The sequence below is a fragment of the Aspergillus clavatus genome, genomic scaffold, assembly GCF_000002715.2.
Source record: "Aspergillus clavatus NRRL 1 1099423829796 genomic scaffold, whole genome shotgun sequence".
NCBI classification, from domain to species: Eukaryota; Fungi; Ascomycota; class Eurotiomycetes; order Eurotiales; family Aspergillaceae; genus Aspergillus; species Aspergillus clavatus.
Genome location: NW_001517103.1, coordinates 255,679 through 274,397, shown reverse-complemented (window position 1 = coordinate 274,397; position 18,719 = coordinate 255,679). Strand labels below are relative to the sequence as shown.

Below are 18,719 nucleotides of genomic sequence, written 5' to 3'. Positions count from 1 at the left end.
TAACTTGAGACAGCCGCGCTCATAACAGAAACCATATGTATAAGGTCAGCTGATCTGTATATTCCCTCTGCTAATGGTCCGCACCAGTGTATTCTCCAATCTAAACATATCTTTTGCACCTCATGACTACTCTGTCCAGGGATTTCCCGTCTGCGCTCATTCCTTCATCAGTGAGCATTACCAACACCTATGCTGGCAGCTCCCTGGACGTCAAATCCTCACTCCTGCTCGCCACCAACGCACCGAACTCGTTCAGCGATGCGCTCTGGAGGATATCAAAGACAGTGACTTTAGCCTTTGCGCCGCTGCTCAGCCAGTTACGTAGTTCCACAGCGACGAGGGAATCGACGCCGTAGCGCGACATCGGCAACTCCGCGTCAATATCCGAGAGGGGAATATTGAAGATTTCTGCAATCTTGGCCACGATCGCCTGGACCAGCAGTGCCACGGCCTCGGTGAGAGTCGAGGCCTTGGAGAGTGCTTGCGCGAGCGCGGCCGTAGAGGTCTTACTGGTGGATGTGGCGGCTGTCTCGATTCCCCGCTGGCTGGCAATGCGGAGCGTACCGAATCGTCTGTCATGGCTCATGACTGACTCGCTGGCGAGGGTGTGGAAGTTGGGCCCAACAATGACCTGGCTCTGCGATGGCGACTGGCGCAGAGACTCACTGATTCCATGTCCAACCATCCGCAATACATGATCCAGATCGACGGAGCCAAAACCGACATTCTCGACTCGTGCCCGCAGCCGGTCGTCGCCACTGGCTTCTCTATCTGCCACGTACCCAACCGACTTGACAGCACCGAGGTCGATGGTCACGGCCGGTAGACCGCGCGCCGTTCGGTATCGAGCAAGGGCATCCTCAAAGGAGTTGCCAGCGGAATAGTTGGCCTGGGACATGTGCCCGGCCACACCAGCCACGGATGACAACATGACAAAGAACGCCAGGTTGGGAAGATGCGTATGGAGATTCCAGCTGCTGTGGATCTTCGGCCGGACAGCATTGCTCCATTGTTCGAATGTCATGCGTTCCAGGACAGTGTCGTCGAGTACCATGGCTCCGTTGATCACTCCGCGGAACGGGGGCAATGTCTCCGAGCAGTCACGGATCAGTTGCAGCAGACTCATCTCATTTGAAACGTCGCAATCGTGGATCTGGAGCCGGCATCCTGCCGTCTCGGCCATCTTGGCAAGCGCAGGGGCTTCGGGATGGGATGTGGCATGGCGTGAGACGAGCACCAAGTTCTTCGCACCGTTTTCAATCATCCACGTCGCAATGGCACGGCCAATACCACCTAGTCCGCCGACGACCAAATAGGTCTCACCAGGGCTATCCAGTGAGACGGGCGATGGGCGGCGGATGAGCTGTTGAACACTGATCAGCTGAAATCGAGAAAGGAGAGAAAAAGAAATCATTACGTACCTTGATTCTATCCTCATCATGCGGTACGAGGACCAGCTTGCCCATGTGCATTCCTCCTTGCATTTGACGCATGGCCGTGGCCATCTCGGAGATTGGGTACGGCGTAATGGGGTGCACAGGAGAGATTCCACGCTCACGGATGATGTTGAGACTCTCCGACAGCGCCGCGTGCGTCAGTCTGCCACGACACTCAGTAAGCTGCAACAGGTCGAAACTCGAGAACATGGAACAGCGGCTGAATGGGGCTGTTTGTAACCAGCGGTTGGCCTCCATATCCACCTTCGTGATATCAACAAAGCGGCCGAAGCGGGCCATGCAATCCCAAGATGCCTTCAACAGCGGCCCAGACAGAGAGTTAAGAATTACATCGACTCCCTTGCCATTTGTTTTAGTCATGATACCCGCAGCAAAACTTCCAGAACGGCTGGCAAAGATATGATCAGGTTTGATGCCGTAGTGTTCGACGAGCAGGTCTCGCTTCCCTTCAGTGCTGCAGGTAGCGAAGACCTCTGCTCCAACATGCTGCGCAATGACAATCGCGGCTTGGCCAGTTGCACCGGATGCAGCATGGATGAGCACTGATTCGCCCTTCTGAAGTCCTGCGACTTGAATTAGACTGCCATAAGCCGTGGTGTAAGCCGCTGGGAATGAGGCTGCCATTTTCGAAGGCATCTCGTCCGGCACCTTGACAACCGAAGTCCAGTAAGTTCGTCCCTTGCTCGCAATACGGCCCTTGCACAATGCTGCAACGCGGTCGCCAACCTTCAAACCGCTTTGCTCCGTATTGGGACCTAGACGGGTGATGATGCCGGAGCACTCGTAGCCCGTCAGGGGCTCTTCCAGCTGGCCCAGCGCAACCATCACCTCACGGAAATTTAGGCCAAAAGCTCTTGCCTCCACTTCCACCATCCCACTTGGCACATCCGTAGATAGGATCACTGGATTCTCCACGAAGTATGGGTCCAGGCCCGTGCTCGGCGACGTCTCCCATACCAGGGGCTTGTCAGGCTGATGGAATGCTTCAAGCGCAGGCTCAAGAGGAAGTTTAAGGTCCCTGGCAATGGCATCCAGAGTTTTCTCGGGGAAGATCCTGGGCACATGAAGCTGGGAATCTGCCACTGAGTACTCCCATTCAATGTTGCTTGTCTCGGCGTCCTTGTCGAATGACCGCTCCAACACATGAATGACGTGTCCAATCTTGCCGCTTGTCCACGGATTTTCGTCGTTTTCAAAGCCCAGTCGGATCCATCGTGTGTGAGAATCCTCTTGTCTCATGGTTCGCAGAAGACCCTCCGAAGCCGAGAAGGCTGGGTTCTGGGAATGAACAAGGCCACCACAGCTGAGCCAGAGTACGCCACTGGAGAGAAGGAGAAGGCTCTTGAGCTTTTGGAAGGCGTCTGCATCCATGCTGTGCACAAACGGATTTCCCATTTCAAGGGCAACAATGCAGACTGTGTCTTTGAATGAATCAACGTCACTCAGGTCCACGAGCTTGGGCAAAACGCCTGTTTTCTCTCGAATTGCATCGGATAGCTCTGCCAACCACTCCTGGGGATCCTCCGCCGTCTTGTCCTCAACCACAATGGAGATGGGCGCTTGCACCGTTGCGGAAGTCCTCGATAGCATGACACGCGCTGACTGGAACTCAGGTTCCTCATAGTCGCTGATTTCAAAGTCAACGCCGGTGAATCCAGTATCCCGCAGGACGCGATCCCACATCTCGAATGGAGCATTGGGACTCTTCTGCCGCTCAGGCTCTTCTCCAAGCCACCACCCCGGCAAGGTCCCGAAGATGAGCTGCCCTTCAAGACGATCGGCAGTAGCCTCGATGAGCAACAGCGTGCCACCCGGCTTGAGCATCTTCCGCACATGCTTCATGGTCGTATGGAGGTTCTTGGTCGCATGAAGCACAGAGGCCGCCACAATGAGATCGAAGCTGCCAGAAGTAAAGGATTGTGCGAGCGGGTCAATTTCAATGTCGAGTTTCTTGAAATCCATCATCCTTGCCCACGGGGCAAACTTCTCTCTTGCGGCCTCAAAGAAGCCTGGCGAAATGTCTGTGAAGGTATAATGACCGAGGATAGTACCGTTGTCAGAACCTCTCTTGCCGAAAGCCTCAAGGATCGTACTTGTCGCTCCTCCTGTACCGCCTCCAATCTCCAAGATATTGGCGCCAGGATTCTTCACTGCGTATAGCTCCGCAACGCGAGCGAGATGCGAGTAGGATCGGGTCTTGAGAGCCTCGTGCTGCATGTAAAATTGATTCAGGAGATCACCCTCCATCATCAGCTCAAGCGGCATAATGTCTCCGCGGATAATGCTCGCGAGCTTTTCTCCAATCCGAACAGTGAGTCGACCAGCCGCATTCCCTGCGCTGAGCTCGTCCGCCAGGATCCTCTTCGCACCTGGGCTTAGCTTAGACCATAACTGACTGTTGGGTCCGAGTTTTCCGGCTTCACCAAGTGTCACAACCTCTCTCATCCAAGCGTACAATCGCTTGTGGTGCCATTGCCAGGACTCGGACTCTTGGGATTCAAGTTCCGCGGCAGCGTCATGGATGAAGATGTAGGACATCCGGCTCAGTTTCCTCTCTTGCTCAATCTCATGGTCTTTCACTGGAATGACCATGGATTCTCTGAAAGAGGCGGGAGGGTTGTGAAGGATATCCAATTCCCAGCAGTTGATAGAGCAGATGCCCGCCTCCTCGCCTGAATCTTGGACACGACGAGGAATTGCCGAGCCAAAGAAATCCTTGATTTCAAGGAAAGAGCGGGTTGCATCGGAATTATCAGACACGACCGTTATGTCTGATGAATAGCCACGCGTATCTCCTGTGACCATCTCACTCAAAGCTCTCAATCTCTCACCACCTTGTCTCTTGAAGTTCCACGGAACATCGATTGTACGAATCGAACGAGGAAGAACCATGGAGTCCTGCCCAATATCATCTGGCAGGCTGCTAAACGACGATTGCAGAATAGAGTCCAGCGTAGTGGGATGCAGAACATACTCATGCTCCTGGCAAGCGATGTCTGAGATTGCGAAATTCGTAATTGCTCTGTTACGAGCTGCGTGACTGTCAATGATATTCTGGAAGAGCGGACCGTGGTAGATTCCGCGCTTACGCAAACCAGCGAAAAGGGAATCAATGTCGATAGGGCATGGATCAACACCGTCGGCAAAAAAGGCATCTTCGCGTGAAATCTCGCGCCCATCATTGAGCGCGATGATTCGAGTCTCGCTCTCAGTTTCAACGGTGACATACCCTTTGCAGTGCTCAATCCACGGTGCATCGGCACTCGCCAGAGAGAAGAGTTCGAATTGATACCAGCCTTCGTGGTCAAGCTCTCTGTCGCTGCAACGACGCAGCTGGAGTTGCACTTCCACTCCCATTTCGGAGTCGGGAAGCACCAAGGCATTCATAATGTCGATGTCTCGCAGCCGGTACTTCCGAATTGTGCTCTCAGAAGGATCGGTGATAAGCCGTATGGCCTCAATGGCCATGGCAATGTACCCGGCGCCAGGGAACACAACTGTATCATCGATCTGATGATCCTTAAGCCATTCAATCTCCGAAAGACGTAGGAAGTTTCTCCAAGTGGGAGTGAGAGCGTTCGATCCATTCAGAGGCGTGCCCAGTAGCTCGTGAGGAGGGAATTTCTTGAACCGCTGCTCTTTGGCAATCCTTGGCTCCACCCAAAAGCGAGTTGAGTGATTCCACGGATAAGAGGGCAGATTGGCCACAAAGGTATGGTGAGCATCCCCAATAGGAGAGTTGACCGACTTGAGATCCACTGGATAGCCCTGAGACAATAGCTCACATGCGAGGTCTTGCATTGTCTCCACGGCATTGATTGGCCGTCTGAGACATGACGCATAGGGCATTTTGACATCTTTTCCCTTCAGGATCTGGCGAATTGGGCCAGCCAAGGTGCTGTGAGGCCCGATCTCTAAAATAAGATCAACATTGGCAGAAGGAGCTGAAGAGTCCGATGAGCTGAAGCACATGTTCTCAAATGCCCGACTGAATTGAACCGGCTTGGTCAAATTTTGGACCCAGTGTTCGGCCCCGAATGTCTTGACTGCCGTCACAGCCTCACCCGTTACCGGCGATACAAACAGGGGGCCATTCCATTCCGGCGTCACGGGAAGGTCAAGCAATTCCTCCAGGCGTTCGGTATATTCAGCCACCATAGGCATCATGTGGTGGGAGTGATAGGCCATGGGGACCTTGAGCTTCCTGGTAAATACTCCCTCTTTTTCGAACCTAGCAGCAATCTCGCCGAGAGTGTCCAAGTCTCCGGAGAGGGTAACGCTGCTGGGGCTGTTGACACAAGCTACGACGACACCACCGCTAGGGGTGATTTCAGCGATGTGTCGCTCAGCACTCTGTTGGTCAATGCCTACGGCAAGCATTCCACCCGTAAGGGAGCACACTTTGAGTTGCTTGCGGGCTAGCTCGCCACGGTAATATGCCACACCGAGTGCCTGTTCGAAAGGCAGCGCTCCGGCTGCATAGGCCGCGGCAATTTCACCACTGGAATGGCTGGTGATGGCAGAAGGGGTGATGCCCCAGGACTTGAGCAGATCGACGAGGCCGAGCTGAATGGCGACGCTAATCGGCTGACTCAAATGGATTTCGGATACTCGTGTCGAGGTTTCATCACGATTAAGTTCATCTGCCAATGTATTGTGAGCAAGCTTGATATGTTGGAGGTTGGATTAAGGTCTTACCGATCAATGACCAAGAGGCCCCGTATTCCTTCAGGATCTTGCCCGCATTAGAGATGGCATGGCCAAAAACAGGGTACACGGTAAGAAGTTCTCTAGCCATTGCATGCCATTGGGCACCCTGGCCATTGAACACAAACCCTAAACGTGGCTTTTTATACGCAAATGAGGGCTTGCGTTCCGACTCTCGGAGTCGTTCAGCCAGGTCTTCAATTGACGTGGCCCGGACAGCAGCAACCCAGGGGTGTAGTGATCGACGCTCATTGAGCGTATAAGCAAGGCTCTCTGGCGATGGTGACGTCTTAATAATATGAGAAGCAAGACGGTCCATCACAGTCCGACAGGCGGCAGAGTCCCTCGCGCTGACCACGAAAACGCGCGAGTTATCACCCGATCGACTTCCTTCAGATGTCGACTGTCCATTCAGGTGATAAATTGCTGTTGGGGCTGGCGCAGGCTCCAAGATGACGTGAGCGTTCGTTCCACCATAACCAAAATTGTTGATTGAAGCGCGAAGGATCTTGTCTTCCGGCCATGGCGTTAACCGTGTCGGCACCTCCAAATGGCCCTTATCAAGGTCAATACTTGGATTCGGAGTCTCATAGTTGAGGTTCGGAGGGATCGATGCTGTTTTCAACGCAAATGTAGTCTTGATAACGGCTGCAAGACCACTAACGGGCTCGGTGTGGCCAACATTTGTCTTCACAGAGCCAACCAGTACCTTGTCATCTGCCTGACGAGCCTTTCCAAAGGTTCTCGCAATTGCCTCGGCCTCAACGGGATCCCCAGCCGCTGTGCCGGTCATGTGAGCCTCCACGTAGCCAGTCTGAGCGATATCAAGCCCTGCACGACGGTAGCATTGTTCAATCAAGTTGACCTGGGCGTCAGCAGATGGGGAGGTAATTGTGGTCGTCTTGCCGTCTTGGTTGACTCCGCTGTCCTTGATGACGGCATGGATTTGGTCACCAGCGAGCAGCGCGGCATCCAGAGGTTTGAGAATGAGTGCCGCTACACCCTCACCACGGCCGTAGCCGGCAGCACGACTGTCCCAGGCGAAGCATTTGCCTTCGGAACCAATGGCACTATCAAGACTTCCTGTCAGTCATGTTCTGGTGGAAGAGATTGATGCAGGCAATGCAGCAAACTCGCACTTACCCAATAGTGGATGCCGAAATGAAAGCATCTTGACTAAGGAGTGTACTAGAAGCACCGACAATTGAAATGTTGCTCTCCCCAGTGCGAATGCTCTGGCACGCTTGGTGGACTGCCACCAGGCCCGACGAGCAGCCCGTGTCGATGGAAAGACTTGGTCCTTGCAAATCAAAGAAGTGCGAGACGCGGTTGGAGAGCATTGCGGTGCCTGTGCCGGCGAGAAAGGAGCGGGTCAAAACCTCGGCATCCTTGGTCTGGATTTCATGGTAATCTTTGTTGAATGTTCCGGTATAGACCGATGTATTGGTGCCAGCGAGCTTGTTTAGAGGGATGCCAGCTAAGCGGGTCAGCTTATCCGACAATTCTTGACAGAAGCATAAGGGACCAAGGCGCTAACCATCTTCTGTTGCTTCGTAGACAGTCTCGAGCAACAGTCTGGCTTGAGGGTCAAGACCCTGTTTCTCGACGTCAGCTTCGTCGACGCTCGGGGCATCATGAGGCCCTACTTACACTAGCGACATCTGAGGCCAAATTAAAAAAGGCGGCATCAAAACAAGCGATATCATCATCCAGAAAGTAGCCACCAATAACATGGCTCTGCATATACGTCAGCCCTCATTGACACAATGACCCTTCCCGGTTTGCGGGCATGCCATAGAATGAAGAAACTTACTCTGCCAGCTTTTGAATTATCAGGATGATACAGCGACTTCACATCAAAGCGCGAATCGGGGATGGGAGACCAGCCATCCTTCCCATTCGCACAGAGTTCCCACAACTGAGTAGGATTCCTGACGTTCCCACTGAAGCGGCAAGCCATGCCCACAATCGCAATGGGGACTGAGGGTGCATGTTGCCGTGGCAACTCGCTGCCATTCATGGTAACTCCGTTGGTTCTGGGGGAGTCGCCTGGTTGAGTTGGGTTAGGGTTGGAAATTGGAGCCATGTTCAGTAGCTTAAAATCACGTATATTTCACTGCTTGTTTTCTTGGGAATCTAGGCAGTCCCGGGTTTGGCAAGACTTGAACACACAGCCAATATCCTATTATATATATAGAGACTCTGTACACTGGTGATATATTTTGCGACTTTGGGGGTGAAGCTTAGAAGCATCCTATTCCTATTCGTCTATCCAAGCCTTGTCCTCTTCTCTCTCGTAGTGTCCGTGGTGGAGTTCCGTTAGCACTGCGCATGGACCTTGCCCACATGGTGTGTTTCTTAGCTTCGGATTTCCCAAAGAGGAAACATCCGAGTTCCAACGGGCGTTTTCCAACCGTTGAGCAGTAATAATGGAAGATTGCTCGGATATTCCGATACCTGATGGCTGAACGGATGGCAATAGTCGGAATACCCATAGATGTCTGCCGTCAACGGCGATTGGAGAATGCCAGCAAAATGTACAATTCAAAAGTCCACGAAACCTGTCATCGATTACATTTGGTTAGTTTCCCTGCGCGGAACCGCTAGAAAAATATGGATCTACTATCATGGAACAACCTACCTTCGATTGCAATCGTTCTCGCATTCGTACTCTACTATGTATTCAAGCGGGCATATCCAAGCCCATATCCAGGCATCCCATACAACGCTGCCTCGGCAAGAAAGTTCTGGGGAGACTCGTCGGGGCTGCTCGACGCTGTCAAGATAACCCAGGATCCAGCCAAATTCATCTTCCAGCAGACCAGGAAGCTCAACTCGCCCGTGATTCAGCTCTTTCTCGCGCCCTTTTCGAATCCCACAATCATCGTTGATGACGTTCGCGAGGTCAAAGACATCCTCAGCAACCGCACGCACGAATTCGATCGCGCTCCCAGAACACAAGATGCCTATCGCTCTCTTCTTCCGCATTGCAGTTTGGTCAAAGCAACGGGGCCGGCATTCAAACACCAGAGACGCTTTTGGGAGGGCGTTACCGGCACGCCTTTCCTACGACGCGTCGCTGAGCCCAAGATGTACCGATGCGCCCTGGGGCTAATCGACCTGCTTAGAGCTCAGGCCAAGATGGCCGGTGGTCTACCATTTTACTGCTTCGACGACTTCGATGTAGCAGCGTTCGAGCTAATATGGGAACTGGTATTCGGGACCAATGTCGACGCCATCAAAAATGCACGCAGCAAGGCCCTCTGCGCAACCTCAGACACGGTCCAACCGCCATCACTGGACTCGCCGGCCCGAATTCCCGTCATTCAGAAGCCTGATATGTGCGAGGCCGTGTCGTTCTTTATAAACACAGTGGCAAAGTCGCTGAAGTCAGTCTTCCCGACGTGGCACCTTTGGTATCTCAGACAGCAACCCGTCTACAAGCGGAAATTAGCTTTCAAAAACAGCACCATTGACGGGCTTATTGAAAGCACCCGCTCGAAGCTAGCAGGGCTATCCGAGGGTCAACTGATGGAGCTTGAAGAGAGCTCTGTCCTGGTCACTGGTGTACGGCGTCAGCTCTTGGCCCACATCCGTCAGGGGCAGCCCGTCAACGTTCCATTTCCGGCATCAGTTCAAGCTGAGATTCATGATGAGCTGTTCATGATTCTCGTCGCTGTAAGTACAAGGCCCAATTTGCCAATTACCCAGTTGTGAGGCAGATAGCTGATGCACAGGAAATTAAAGGGACACGAGACAAAGGCTGTTCTCCTCTCCTGGTCGGTAAAGTTTCTGATCGCCAATCCCGAGAAGCAAGAAAAGCTACGAAAGGCCCTTGTCGATGCTTTGCCTAAAGGTTTCAATGGAGAGCAGCCTTCAGTGAAAGCGATCCTGAGCACGCCGATCCCGTATCTAGAAGCATACATGGAGGAATCCATGCGCGCGGCGAACACGTCTCCTCGTCTCGTTCGGAGAACTACCACCGATACCCAGGTGCTCGGATACTCAATCCCAAAGGGCGTTACGGTAATTCTCAACCCTTATATCGGTACACAGCCCCTCGATATCCCTGAGCACTTGAGATCCGAGACTTCCCGCAACTCCAAGGGTAACTTCGCATCATACTGGGACGTCAACGGCATGGATGATTTCCAGCCAGAGCGGTGGCTTGCAGAAGACGGTTCCTTTAACCCTCGTCAATTTCCACATCTGGGATTCTCTGCGGGTCCACGGATGTGCTATGGTATGTGAACTTGACTATCATGCTCACAGATGACCCTCCGTTCGGACGCCCCATAAGTAGGACAGGAACCTTGGCTGACACCGATGCATATATCTAGGCAGAAATCTCGCGTTGATGGAATTTCGCGTAAACCTCGTGCTCCTGGTCTTGAACTTTAAGTTCGAGTCTCTTCCCAAAGACTTGGACAGCATGGAGTCTCAACAGCGACTTTTCCGAATGCCACGGCAGTGCTACGTCAGGCTTAGCCCTCTTTGAACTCGGACTGGCTTTCTCAAGGGGGCTCGATTTGGTTACTCAAAGAGACAATCTCAATAGAACACCAACAAGCTCCTTCGTTGCTTTGGTGTTTCGCGGGAGATTTCCAAGTTTGAGGTGCCAAGTCAAATTCTAGATTTTAGATGAAGTCAGACGCCGCTACATCGTGGCTACTACCGATATGAAATGATTTCAAAGGCAGCAATATCAGCTCATCAGTCATCGTGATCCAGGCGGTGCTTCCACTTTGATAACAGTATCTATAGCTACCCACACGAATAATCTTGATAGTAGTCTATATGTATGAGCATGTATCCTACCGCGGCGAGTCCTTGCAGAAAAAAATGCGACGTTTTTGTGCCAGTGAGAATGGGTCAGAATATAAACTATGTCTGAATATACTAGTAGCACATCCTGTACAGGGTCGAAGAATCAGCAAGCCTGCGACTATCTCACTTCGCCGCCCTTCCCCCGGGCAAGAGCATCTCTTTTTGGACGTCAAGGATTGACTTTCCTGAATACTTGTCCCTAGTGACCGCGTGTCTTTCTCTCCTAGACGCCAATATCTCCTCTCGCCAAATCCACCCCAGCGCCATGGAAACCACAGGGCCTGCAAGTGCGCCAGACGCAAAGCCTATTGTGAGTATCTTCGCCCAACTTTCTTTAGCCATCCCGGCGCTCTTGATATCATGGGTCAAGAGGCCGACCCAGAAGAGACTCGCGAGGAGGGTCCCGTGTCGGCTCAACTCGGACAAATCTCCACCTGCACCGGGCAAGAGAGCAGGCGAAAAGGCGTCCAAGAGTACGCTCTGCCGAGTAGCTATGTAACTCGCTGCAGATACGGCACTGAGGACACATACGCACCATCGGATGTAGGGGAGATCCCGCAGCTGGTTGCTCATTGTGTCCTCGTGCATGCTGACTTTGCTCATCCGAGATTTGACCATGATCCACTGCGTGGTTGCAATCAAGATCTGTGGCTGGAGCATCCATCGCCAGTGCCACCGGGCTGTATCGACCTTGATGGAGTAGCCACTCAGGGTGAGGAAAACCGGTGCACCCATGAAGAGCACTACTGAGGGCAAGATCAACCGGGTGTAGGCCACATTGGTGAGCCTTGCATCAGCTGCCGCGAATTTCTCGATGCCTGAGAATACAAAGTGCAGGGCATAGTAACAAGGAGTAACAACCCCCGGTCCAAACCTAAGGCCAAGGAGCCAGAAGATGGTTGGAAACTGCGCGAACGTCATCACATTGGCACGACGGTTCGACTCAATGAGCCATATGGCATAAATGACACTCTCCTCAGCAAGAGCGCGTAAATTTTGAAGCAACTGCGCTCGTTCACCGAATTCCGTGAGTTGTCTTGGCTGCAGGAACTGGCGTATAGAACCATTCACACTGTCAATGGGTGTCATTGTCGCCACCCAAGAAGAGAGAACGAGCAATGGCAACGCAAGGGCCGTACGTTTGAGCAATCTTTCGTGTTTGCCGATCCCTTGGCTTGGGTTGAAGGGACAGGAGCCTTCGAAAGACTGGGCTGGGACTGGTAGGTACTCAATGATCTCAGCGCCGATGAGCGTACCGGTAACTAAACTCAGCAGCGACTCGGTGGCATTTGGCACAACATAGTTCATGACGAAGGGGGCCATGCGACTATCCAGTGCCTGCAATCGGCAAACCATCGCCGCTTCTTTCACTGTCGCGTTGACTCGGGCCTGGCGCTTCTCCTGCCACTTGCGCAACGCTGACCTGATTGTCTGAGAGGTGATCGGCCCCTCATGATGGATCCTTTGGAGTTGATTTGCTAGCGCAGCAGCAGACTCGATTGCATTGTTCCCAGCTTGGCCAGTATTAGGGGTCATCTTATGGGAGTTATCCCCAACAGTCGCTATACGTCCCCAGCTCCACAGTTTAAAGAGGGCCTCCTCCAACGGCACCAGCGTGCAGGTCACCCGCTTTTCCCAGAGGTCTCCCAGCGTCACCGTCTCGGTGATAGGCCGCCAGGCATTTTTGAGCGCGAGACTCTCCGCATCTGCTTGAGAGTATCGTGGGAAGTCTTTGGCATCGGTATAATAGACCTTGTCCAGCTTCTCATGGTAAAACCAGAACACTCGTCCATGTTTCCCGGTGATCACGAGCATGGACCTGCCATGGTCAAAAACGGTGTCGACGGTTCCCTCGATGAGACCATCTACGGGGTCAGATATGCCGAAGAGACAGTTGAATTCAGCACTCATTCCTGGAGAGAGGCATTAGTTGCAGTTCTTGACCCGCAGCTTTGCGCACATACTTGTCTTCTTCAGCGCTCGGAAGTGGTCTGGATCCTCCTTAGCAAGACGGCACATCTCGCTACGGGTCGATGCTTTGCTGTTGACGCCATCACAGCCAACGACTACATCACCATGGTAGGAAGAGCCGTCTTCACAGTACACACTGACGCCAGAATCCGTTTGGTCGATCCGCAACACGGTCTTGTTGGGCAGCATTTTGTCTTTCAGTGTAATTGAGCCTATCAACGCCTTGAGAGCGCGTTGTCGGTCCAGAAAGCATACTCCATAGCCAAACCTAGCATATTCTTCAATGAAACTGCTTCAAAACTGACTGGACATCTAATTATCTCATACCTGGCTTTCAAGATCGGGAAAGTGAACGCTGGTGGCATGACCAGTGTACCGTCGCTGCGATGAAGTTTGGACATTTTGATTGGTGTTGTATGATCCATGATCTCTTTGGCCGCGCCTAGCTGATCCAGGATGCGCATTGCGGCAGCATTCAGCCCAATCGATGCTCCGACTGGGGGATCAAATCGACCTCGGGCCTCTAGCAATACAAAATCAACATTCGCTTTTTCCAGTGCACTTGCAAGCGTGAGGCCCGCCAGGCCCCCGCCAACGATGATTACCCGCATTGATGCGGTGAGGTCTTTGGAAATCGAAGAATCCAAACAAAGGAGTAGTAGCCGAACAAACGCGAGATCGGAGATACGTTCGGGAATATGGGATAGCTACATAGTTTCTTTGTCGTCAACGAGACTAGCTGCTATCAAAGAGCCCGTAACTATAGATAGGGTTAGGGTACAGGGACGGAAAGAATGAGCGATTACCCGATTGAGAAACATCCGAGCCCCCACGTTGATTCGCTGACTGGGGCTTAGCAATCTGCCACTCTTGAAGTCTTGGAAGTCTTCGGCCGTGGCCCACGTAGTATACAGACATCTGGCGAATTCGCTAAATGAAAGAAAAGAGATGTTTTCTTGTGTGTTCTAAGTCAGGGCCCACGTATCTAAAGCGGACTCTCTCTGCTGGCCTATCTAAGTGCAGACGAATCTCACAGGCTAGTACTGTACCCATATCCTTGTCGCTGCCCACTGATCCCCAAAAAAAGAAAACGCGTCGGCAGGGGGTACTCAGGGACACTCAGGGGCGTAAACAAAACGCGAAGATTCAGCTCAGCCCCGCCTCAACGATCCTCCAGCTTCATCCTCACTCCATTCCTGGACTTGACCACCATAACTGACTGCCACTGCCCCCCTCGGATGATTGCTGGACTACCTCACCATGCCGAGCCGCAACCTTGGAGACCAGCAAGCGCCTGTCGAGGCAGGCCAGGAGGCCGCGCCTGCCAACCCTCCCTTGAACCCAGTCGGCTCAGCGCCGGCAGATGCAGACAGAAATGAGGAAGATGGTGATCCGTTCAAGCATCTGCCTGAGCACGAGAGGGTCATCCTCAAGAGACAGTTGGATCTGCCCGCCACCCAGGTCAATTACATGACGCTGTATCGTTATGCAACACGGAATGACAAGGTCGTCCTGGTCATCGCCTCGCTCGCAGCCATCATCGGCGGTGCACTCATGCCTCTGATGACCGTCCTGTTTGGAGGTCTTGCAGGCACCTTCCGCAGCTTCCTCTTGGGCGACATATCTGACAGCCAATTCACCAGCGAGCTTGCCAGGTTCTCTCTGTACTTCCTCTACCTCGCTATTGGCGAGTTTGTGATGGTGTACTTGGCCACGGTCGGTTTCGTGTACACCGGTCAACACATCACAGCAAAGATCAGACAGCAGTTCTTGGCCGCCATTCTGAGGCAGAATATTGCTTTTTTCGACGAGCTCGGCGCCGGGGAGATCACCACACGCATCACAGCAGACACCAATCTTGTCCAGGAAGGTATCTCAGAGAAAGTGGGATTGACCTTGACTGCCGTCGCCACCTTTGTGGCCGCGTTTGTGATTGGTTTCATCAGATACTGGAAGCTCACGCTGATTCTGTGTTCTACTGTCGCTGCTATTGTGGTTACATTGGGCGCCGTGGGCTCGTTCATCGCTAAGCTCAGCAAGAAATATCTCGGCCATTTTGCTGAAGGAGGAACGGTTGCAGAAGAGGTCATCAGCTCGATCCGAAATGCGACTGCGTTCAATACCCAAGAGAAGCTGGCTCGACGATACGATGGGTATCTCGTCGAAGCAGAGAAGTCCGGGTTCAAGCTCAAGTCCATCACCAGCTCAATGATTGGTTTTCTCTTTCTGTAAGTACAGCGAGTGGCACAACATCTTTGCCGTCCAAATGACGGTCTCTTGAACTACCTCAAACAGCCCAGTGTTCTGACCTTGCCTTTCTTTTTTTTTTTTAGGTACATCTACCTCAACTACGGACTGTCTTTCTGGATGGGCTCCCGCTTCCTGGTGGATGGGTCCGTTGGATTAGCGCAAATCCTCACTATTCAAATGGCCATCATGATGGGGGCTTTTGCCCTCGGGAATATTACACCCAATATCCAGGCCATCACCACAGCGGTGGCCGCAGCCAACAAGATCTACGCAACCATTGATCGTGTCTCTCCTCTCGACCCTTCATCGACCGAGGGGCAGAAGCTGGAGGAACTGCAAGGAAATGTGGAACTCAAGAATATCCGACACATATACCCTTCCCGCCCCAACGTTGTTGTGATGGATGATGTGAGCTTACTGATCCCTGCGGGCAAGACTACTGCGCTTGTTGGGGCTTCAGGCTCTGGGAAAAGCACTATAATCGGGCTGGTTGAGCGTTTCTACGATCCTGTCGGTGGATGCGTACACATCGACGGCCATGATATCAAAGACCTGAATCTACGCTGGTTGCGACAGCAAATTTCTCTGGTGAGCCAGGAGCCTACCTTATTCGCTACGACGATATTTGGCAATATCAAGCACGGTTTGATCGGAACAGCGCACGAGCATGAGTCCGAAAAATCAATTTGTGAGCTGGTCGAACGTGCTGCTCGGATGGCAAACGTAAGTAAGGCAAATGCCATGATGCCCTGCCTCAGACACACCCCTCTCTGCTCGTGCCATATACGATACGATGTTCTGACTTCGTTGCTTTCCAGGCCCACGACTTCATCACCTCCCTTCCCGAGGGCTACGAAACCGACATTGGCGAACGGGGGTTCCTTCTCTCAGGAGGTCAGAAACAACGCATTGCCATTGCTAGGGCCATGGTTAGCAATCCTAAGATCCTGCTACTTGACGAAGCAACATCCGCACTCGACACAAAGAGTGAGGGAGTCGTGCAAGCCGCACTCGACAAAGCTGCCCAGGGACGAACCACCGTGATCATCGCCCACCGACTGTCTACTATCAAGAATGCGGACAATATTGTGGTTATGTCCCACGGACGTATTGTTGAACAGGGCACCCACGATGACCTTCTCCAGAGGAAAGGGGCTTACTACAACCTGGCCGAGGCTCAGCGAATCGCGATGAAGCAAGAGTCTAGAAACCAAGATGAAGACCCCATACTGCCTCAAACCGATTACGAATTACGGCGACCCGAATCCAAGGAGAGTGGCTACATCTCAGACAAAGAGGTTCAAGAAGAAGACCCTGATGACCTTCAGGTGGACCAGACACGATCAGACAGGACCGCATCGAGAACGGCACTTGCGAAGAAGGGACCAGAGGAAATTGCCGACAATTATACCTTATTCACGCTGATACGGTTTGTCGCTGGTTTGAACAAAAAAGAATGGAAATATATGCTCTTTGGACTTGTACTCTCGGCCATTTGTGGTGGAGGGAATCCAACCCAAGCTGTCTTCTTCTCCAAGTGCATTACAGCCCTTTCGCTTCCTCTTTCAGAGAGCTCGGAGATACGGCGACAAGCCAATTTCTGGTCGCTGATGTATTTGATGCTCGCCTTTGTACAGCTGTTCGCTCTCATCTCGCAGGGTATTGCGTTCTCTTACTGCGCCGAGCGTCTTACCCATCGGGTTCGCGACCGAGCATTTCGATATATCCTCCGACAGGACATTGCCTTTTTCGACCAACGTTCCTCGGGTGCTCTCACTTCTTTCCTGTCCACTGAGACCTCCCACCTGGCTGGGCTGTCTGGGATTACTCTTATGACCATTCTCTTGCTAGTCACCACCTTAGTTGCCGCCTGCGCCATTGGTCTGGCCGTAGGGTGGAAGCTTAGTCTGGTGTGCATCTCCACCATCCCCCTCCTTCTCGCTTGTGGGTACTTCCGTTTGGCCATGCTGGTCCGACTCGAGAAGGAGAAGAAGAAGGCGTACGAAGATTCTGCAAGCTATGCCTGCGAGGCCACTTCAGCCATCCGAACCGTGGCTTCCTTGACCCGCGAGGCGGACGTTTGCAATCACTACCACGAACAGCTCCTCTCGCAAGGCCGCAGGTTAGTGTGGTCGGTTCTCAAGTCATCCGTTCTTTACGCGGCATCTCAATCACTTCAATTTCTTTGCATGGCTCTCGGCTTTTGGTATGGAGGTGGCTTGTTCGGCAGACACGAATATTCCATGTGAGTAGATGACAATTCCCGGAACAGACGCCATGTTAGTTCTAACCCATATGTTCAGGTTCCAATTCTTCCTGTGTTTCAGCACAGTCATCTTCGGGGCGCAGTCTGCAGGGACCATCTTCAGCTTTGCGCCGGATATTGCCAAAGCCCGGCACGCCGCTGCTAGTCTCAAGGCTCTCTTCGACCGGACGCCGGATATCGATAGCTGGAGCCATGATGGCGAGATGGTCCAGAGTATAGAAGGCCATGTCGAGTTCAGAAACGTGCACTTCCGGTACCCGACGCGACCAAACCAGCTCGTTCTGCGAGGTCTCAATCTGCACGTCAAGCCCGGGCAGTACGTTGCGTTCGTCGGAGCTAGTGGATGTGGCAAGTCCACTGCAATTGCCCTCCTGGAGAGATTCTACGATCCGGTCCTTGGCGGTGTCTATGTCGACGGCAAGGAAATCTCGTCTTTCAACATCAACAATTACCGCTCCCATCTCGCACTTGTCAGCCAAGAGCCAACGCTCTACCAAGGTACCATCCGTGACAATATCATGCTGGGTACGGACCGAGATGACGTTTCGGATGACGAGATGGTGCTATGCTGCAAGAACGCAAACATCTACGATTTCATCATCAGTCTGCCAAACGGGTTCGATACCCTCGTTGGTAGTAAGGGCAGCATGCTGTCAGGTGGCCAGAAGCAACGTCTTGCCATAGCTAGAGCATTGCTCCGCAACCCCAGAATCCTTTTGCTGGACGAGGCCACTTCCGCTCTTGATTCAGAGTCTGAAAAGCTTGTGCAAGCGGCTCTGGATACCGCCGCTCAAGGCCGCACGACGATCGCTGTAGCACATCGTCTCAGTACGGTGCAAAAGGCAGACATGATCTATGTCTTCAACCAAGGCCGCATCATCGAGTGTGGAACTCATTCTGAGCTGATGCAGAAGCGCTCGGCATACTTTGAGCTTGTCAGCTTGCAGAATTTGGGCGACATGTGAATCTTCTACCTGGGGATTCCGAATCTTTGGGCGGTTCTGAGAAAACGTCCAGTCGGATAGTGACTATCAAATTGATGCTTCTTCTTCTTCTTCTTCTTTTTCTTTTTTTCGGTTCATCCTGTGATCTTTACCTTTGATTATTTCTCTTCTCTATCACTAGATAGTAATAATGTTATTCGCCCTTGTTTCTTATTAGTCCAGATCATCATCCCATGGCGTCTCGTAGTCGCATTGGAACAAAGTCGCAAAGGCAGGCAGCCATTTCTTTCTGTCACG

At 52.5% G+C, this 18,719-nt stretch overlaps 4 protein-coding genes across 4 annotated transcripts, besides 1 other annotated feature; 2 read left to right on the top strand and 2 right to left on the bottom strand.

Annotated features, from left to right (window-relative positions):
• Window positions 1-187: 187 nt before the first annotated feature.
• ACLA_061310 (putative polyketide synthase) lies at window positions 188-8,250 on the bottom strand (the record flags this gene model as incomplete). The annotated part of the gene is made up of 7 exons (XM_001273595.1): window positions 188-1,363; window positions 1,422-6,100; window positions 6,156-7,234; window positions 7,308-7,641; window positions 7,702-7,759; window positions 7,815-7,901; window positions 7,978-8,250. 7 exons carry the CDS (start codon window positions 8,248-8,250, stop codon window positions 188-190), a joined length of 7,686 nt encoding a protein of 2,561 aa, XP_001273596.1.
• A 527-nt stretch (window positions 8,251-8,777) lies between these two features.
• ACLA_061300 (putative Cytochrome P450 oxidoreductase) lies at window positions 8,778-10,662 on the top strand (the record flags this gene model as incomplete). Its single annotated transcript, XM_001273594.1, has 3 exons — window positions 8,778-9,842; window positions 9,912-10,407; window positions 10,505-10,662. The coding sequence occupies 3 exons, from the start codon at window positions 8,778-8,780 to the stop codon at window positions 10,660-10,662; spliced, it is 1,719 nt and encodes a 572-aa protein (XP_001273595.1).
• Window positions 10,663-11,114: 452 nt separating this feature from the next.
• On the bottom strand, window positions 11,115-13,573 carry ACLA_061290 (FAD-dependent oxidoreductase; the record flags this gene model as incomplete). Its single annotated transcript, XM_001273593.1, has 3 exons — window positions 11,115-12,904; window positions 12,956-13,251; window positions 13,290-13,573. The coding sequence occupies 3 exons, from the start codon at window positions 13,571-13,573 to the stop codon at window positions 11,115-11,117; spliced, it is 2,370 nt and encodes a 789-aa protein (XP_001273594.1).
• Window positions 13,574-14,222: 649 nt separating this feature from the next.
• On the top strand, window positions 14,223-18,443 carry ACLA_061280 (ABC transporter ATP-binding protein; the record flags this gene model as incomplete). Its single annotated transcript, XM_001273592.1, has 4 exons — window positions 14,223-15,190; window positions 15,296-15,935; window positions 16,031-17,457; window positions 17,516-18,443. 4 exons carry the CDS (start codon window positions 14,223-14,225, stop codon window positions 18,441-18,443), a joined length of 3,963 nt encoding a protein of 1,320 aa, XP_001273593.1.
• Window positions 18,444-18,520: 77 nt separating this feature from the next.
• Window positions 18,521-18,550: a microsatellite.
• Window positions 18,551-18,719: the final 169 nt, after the last annotated feature.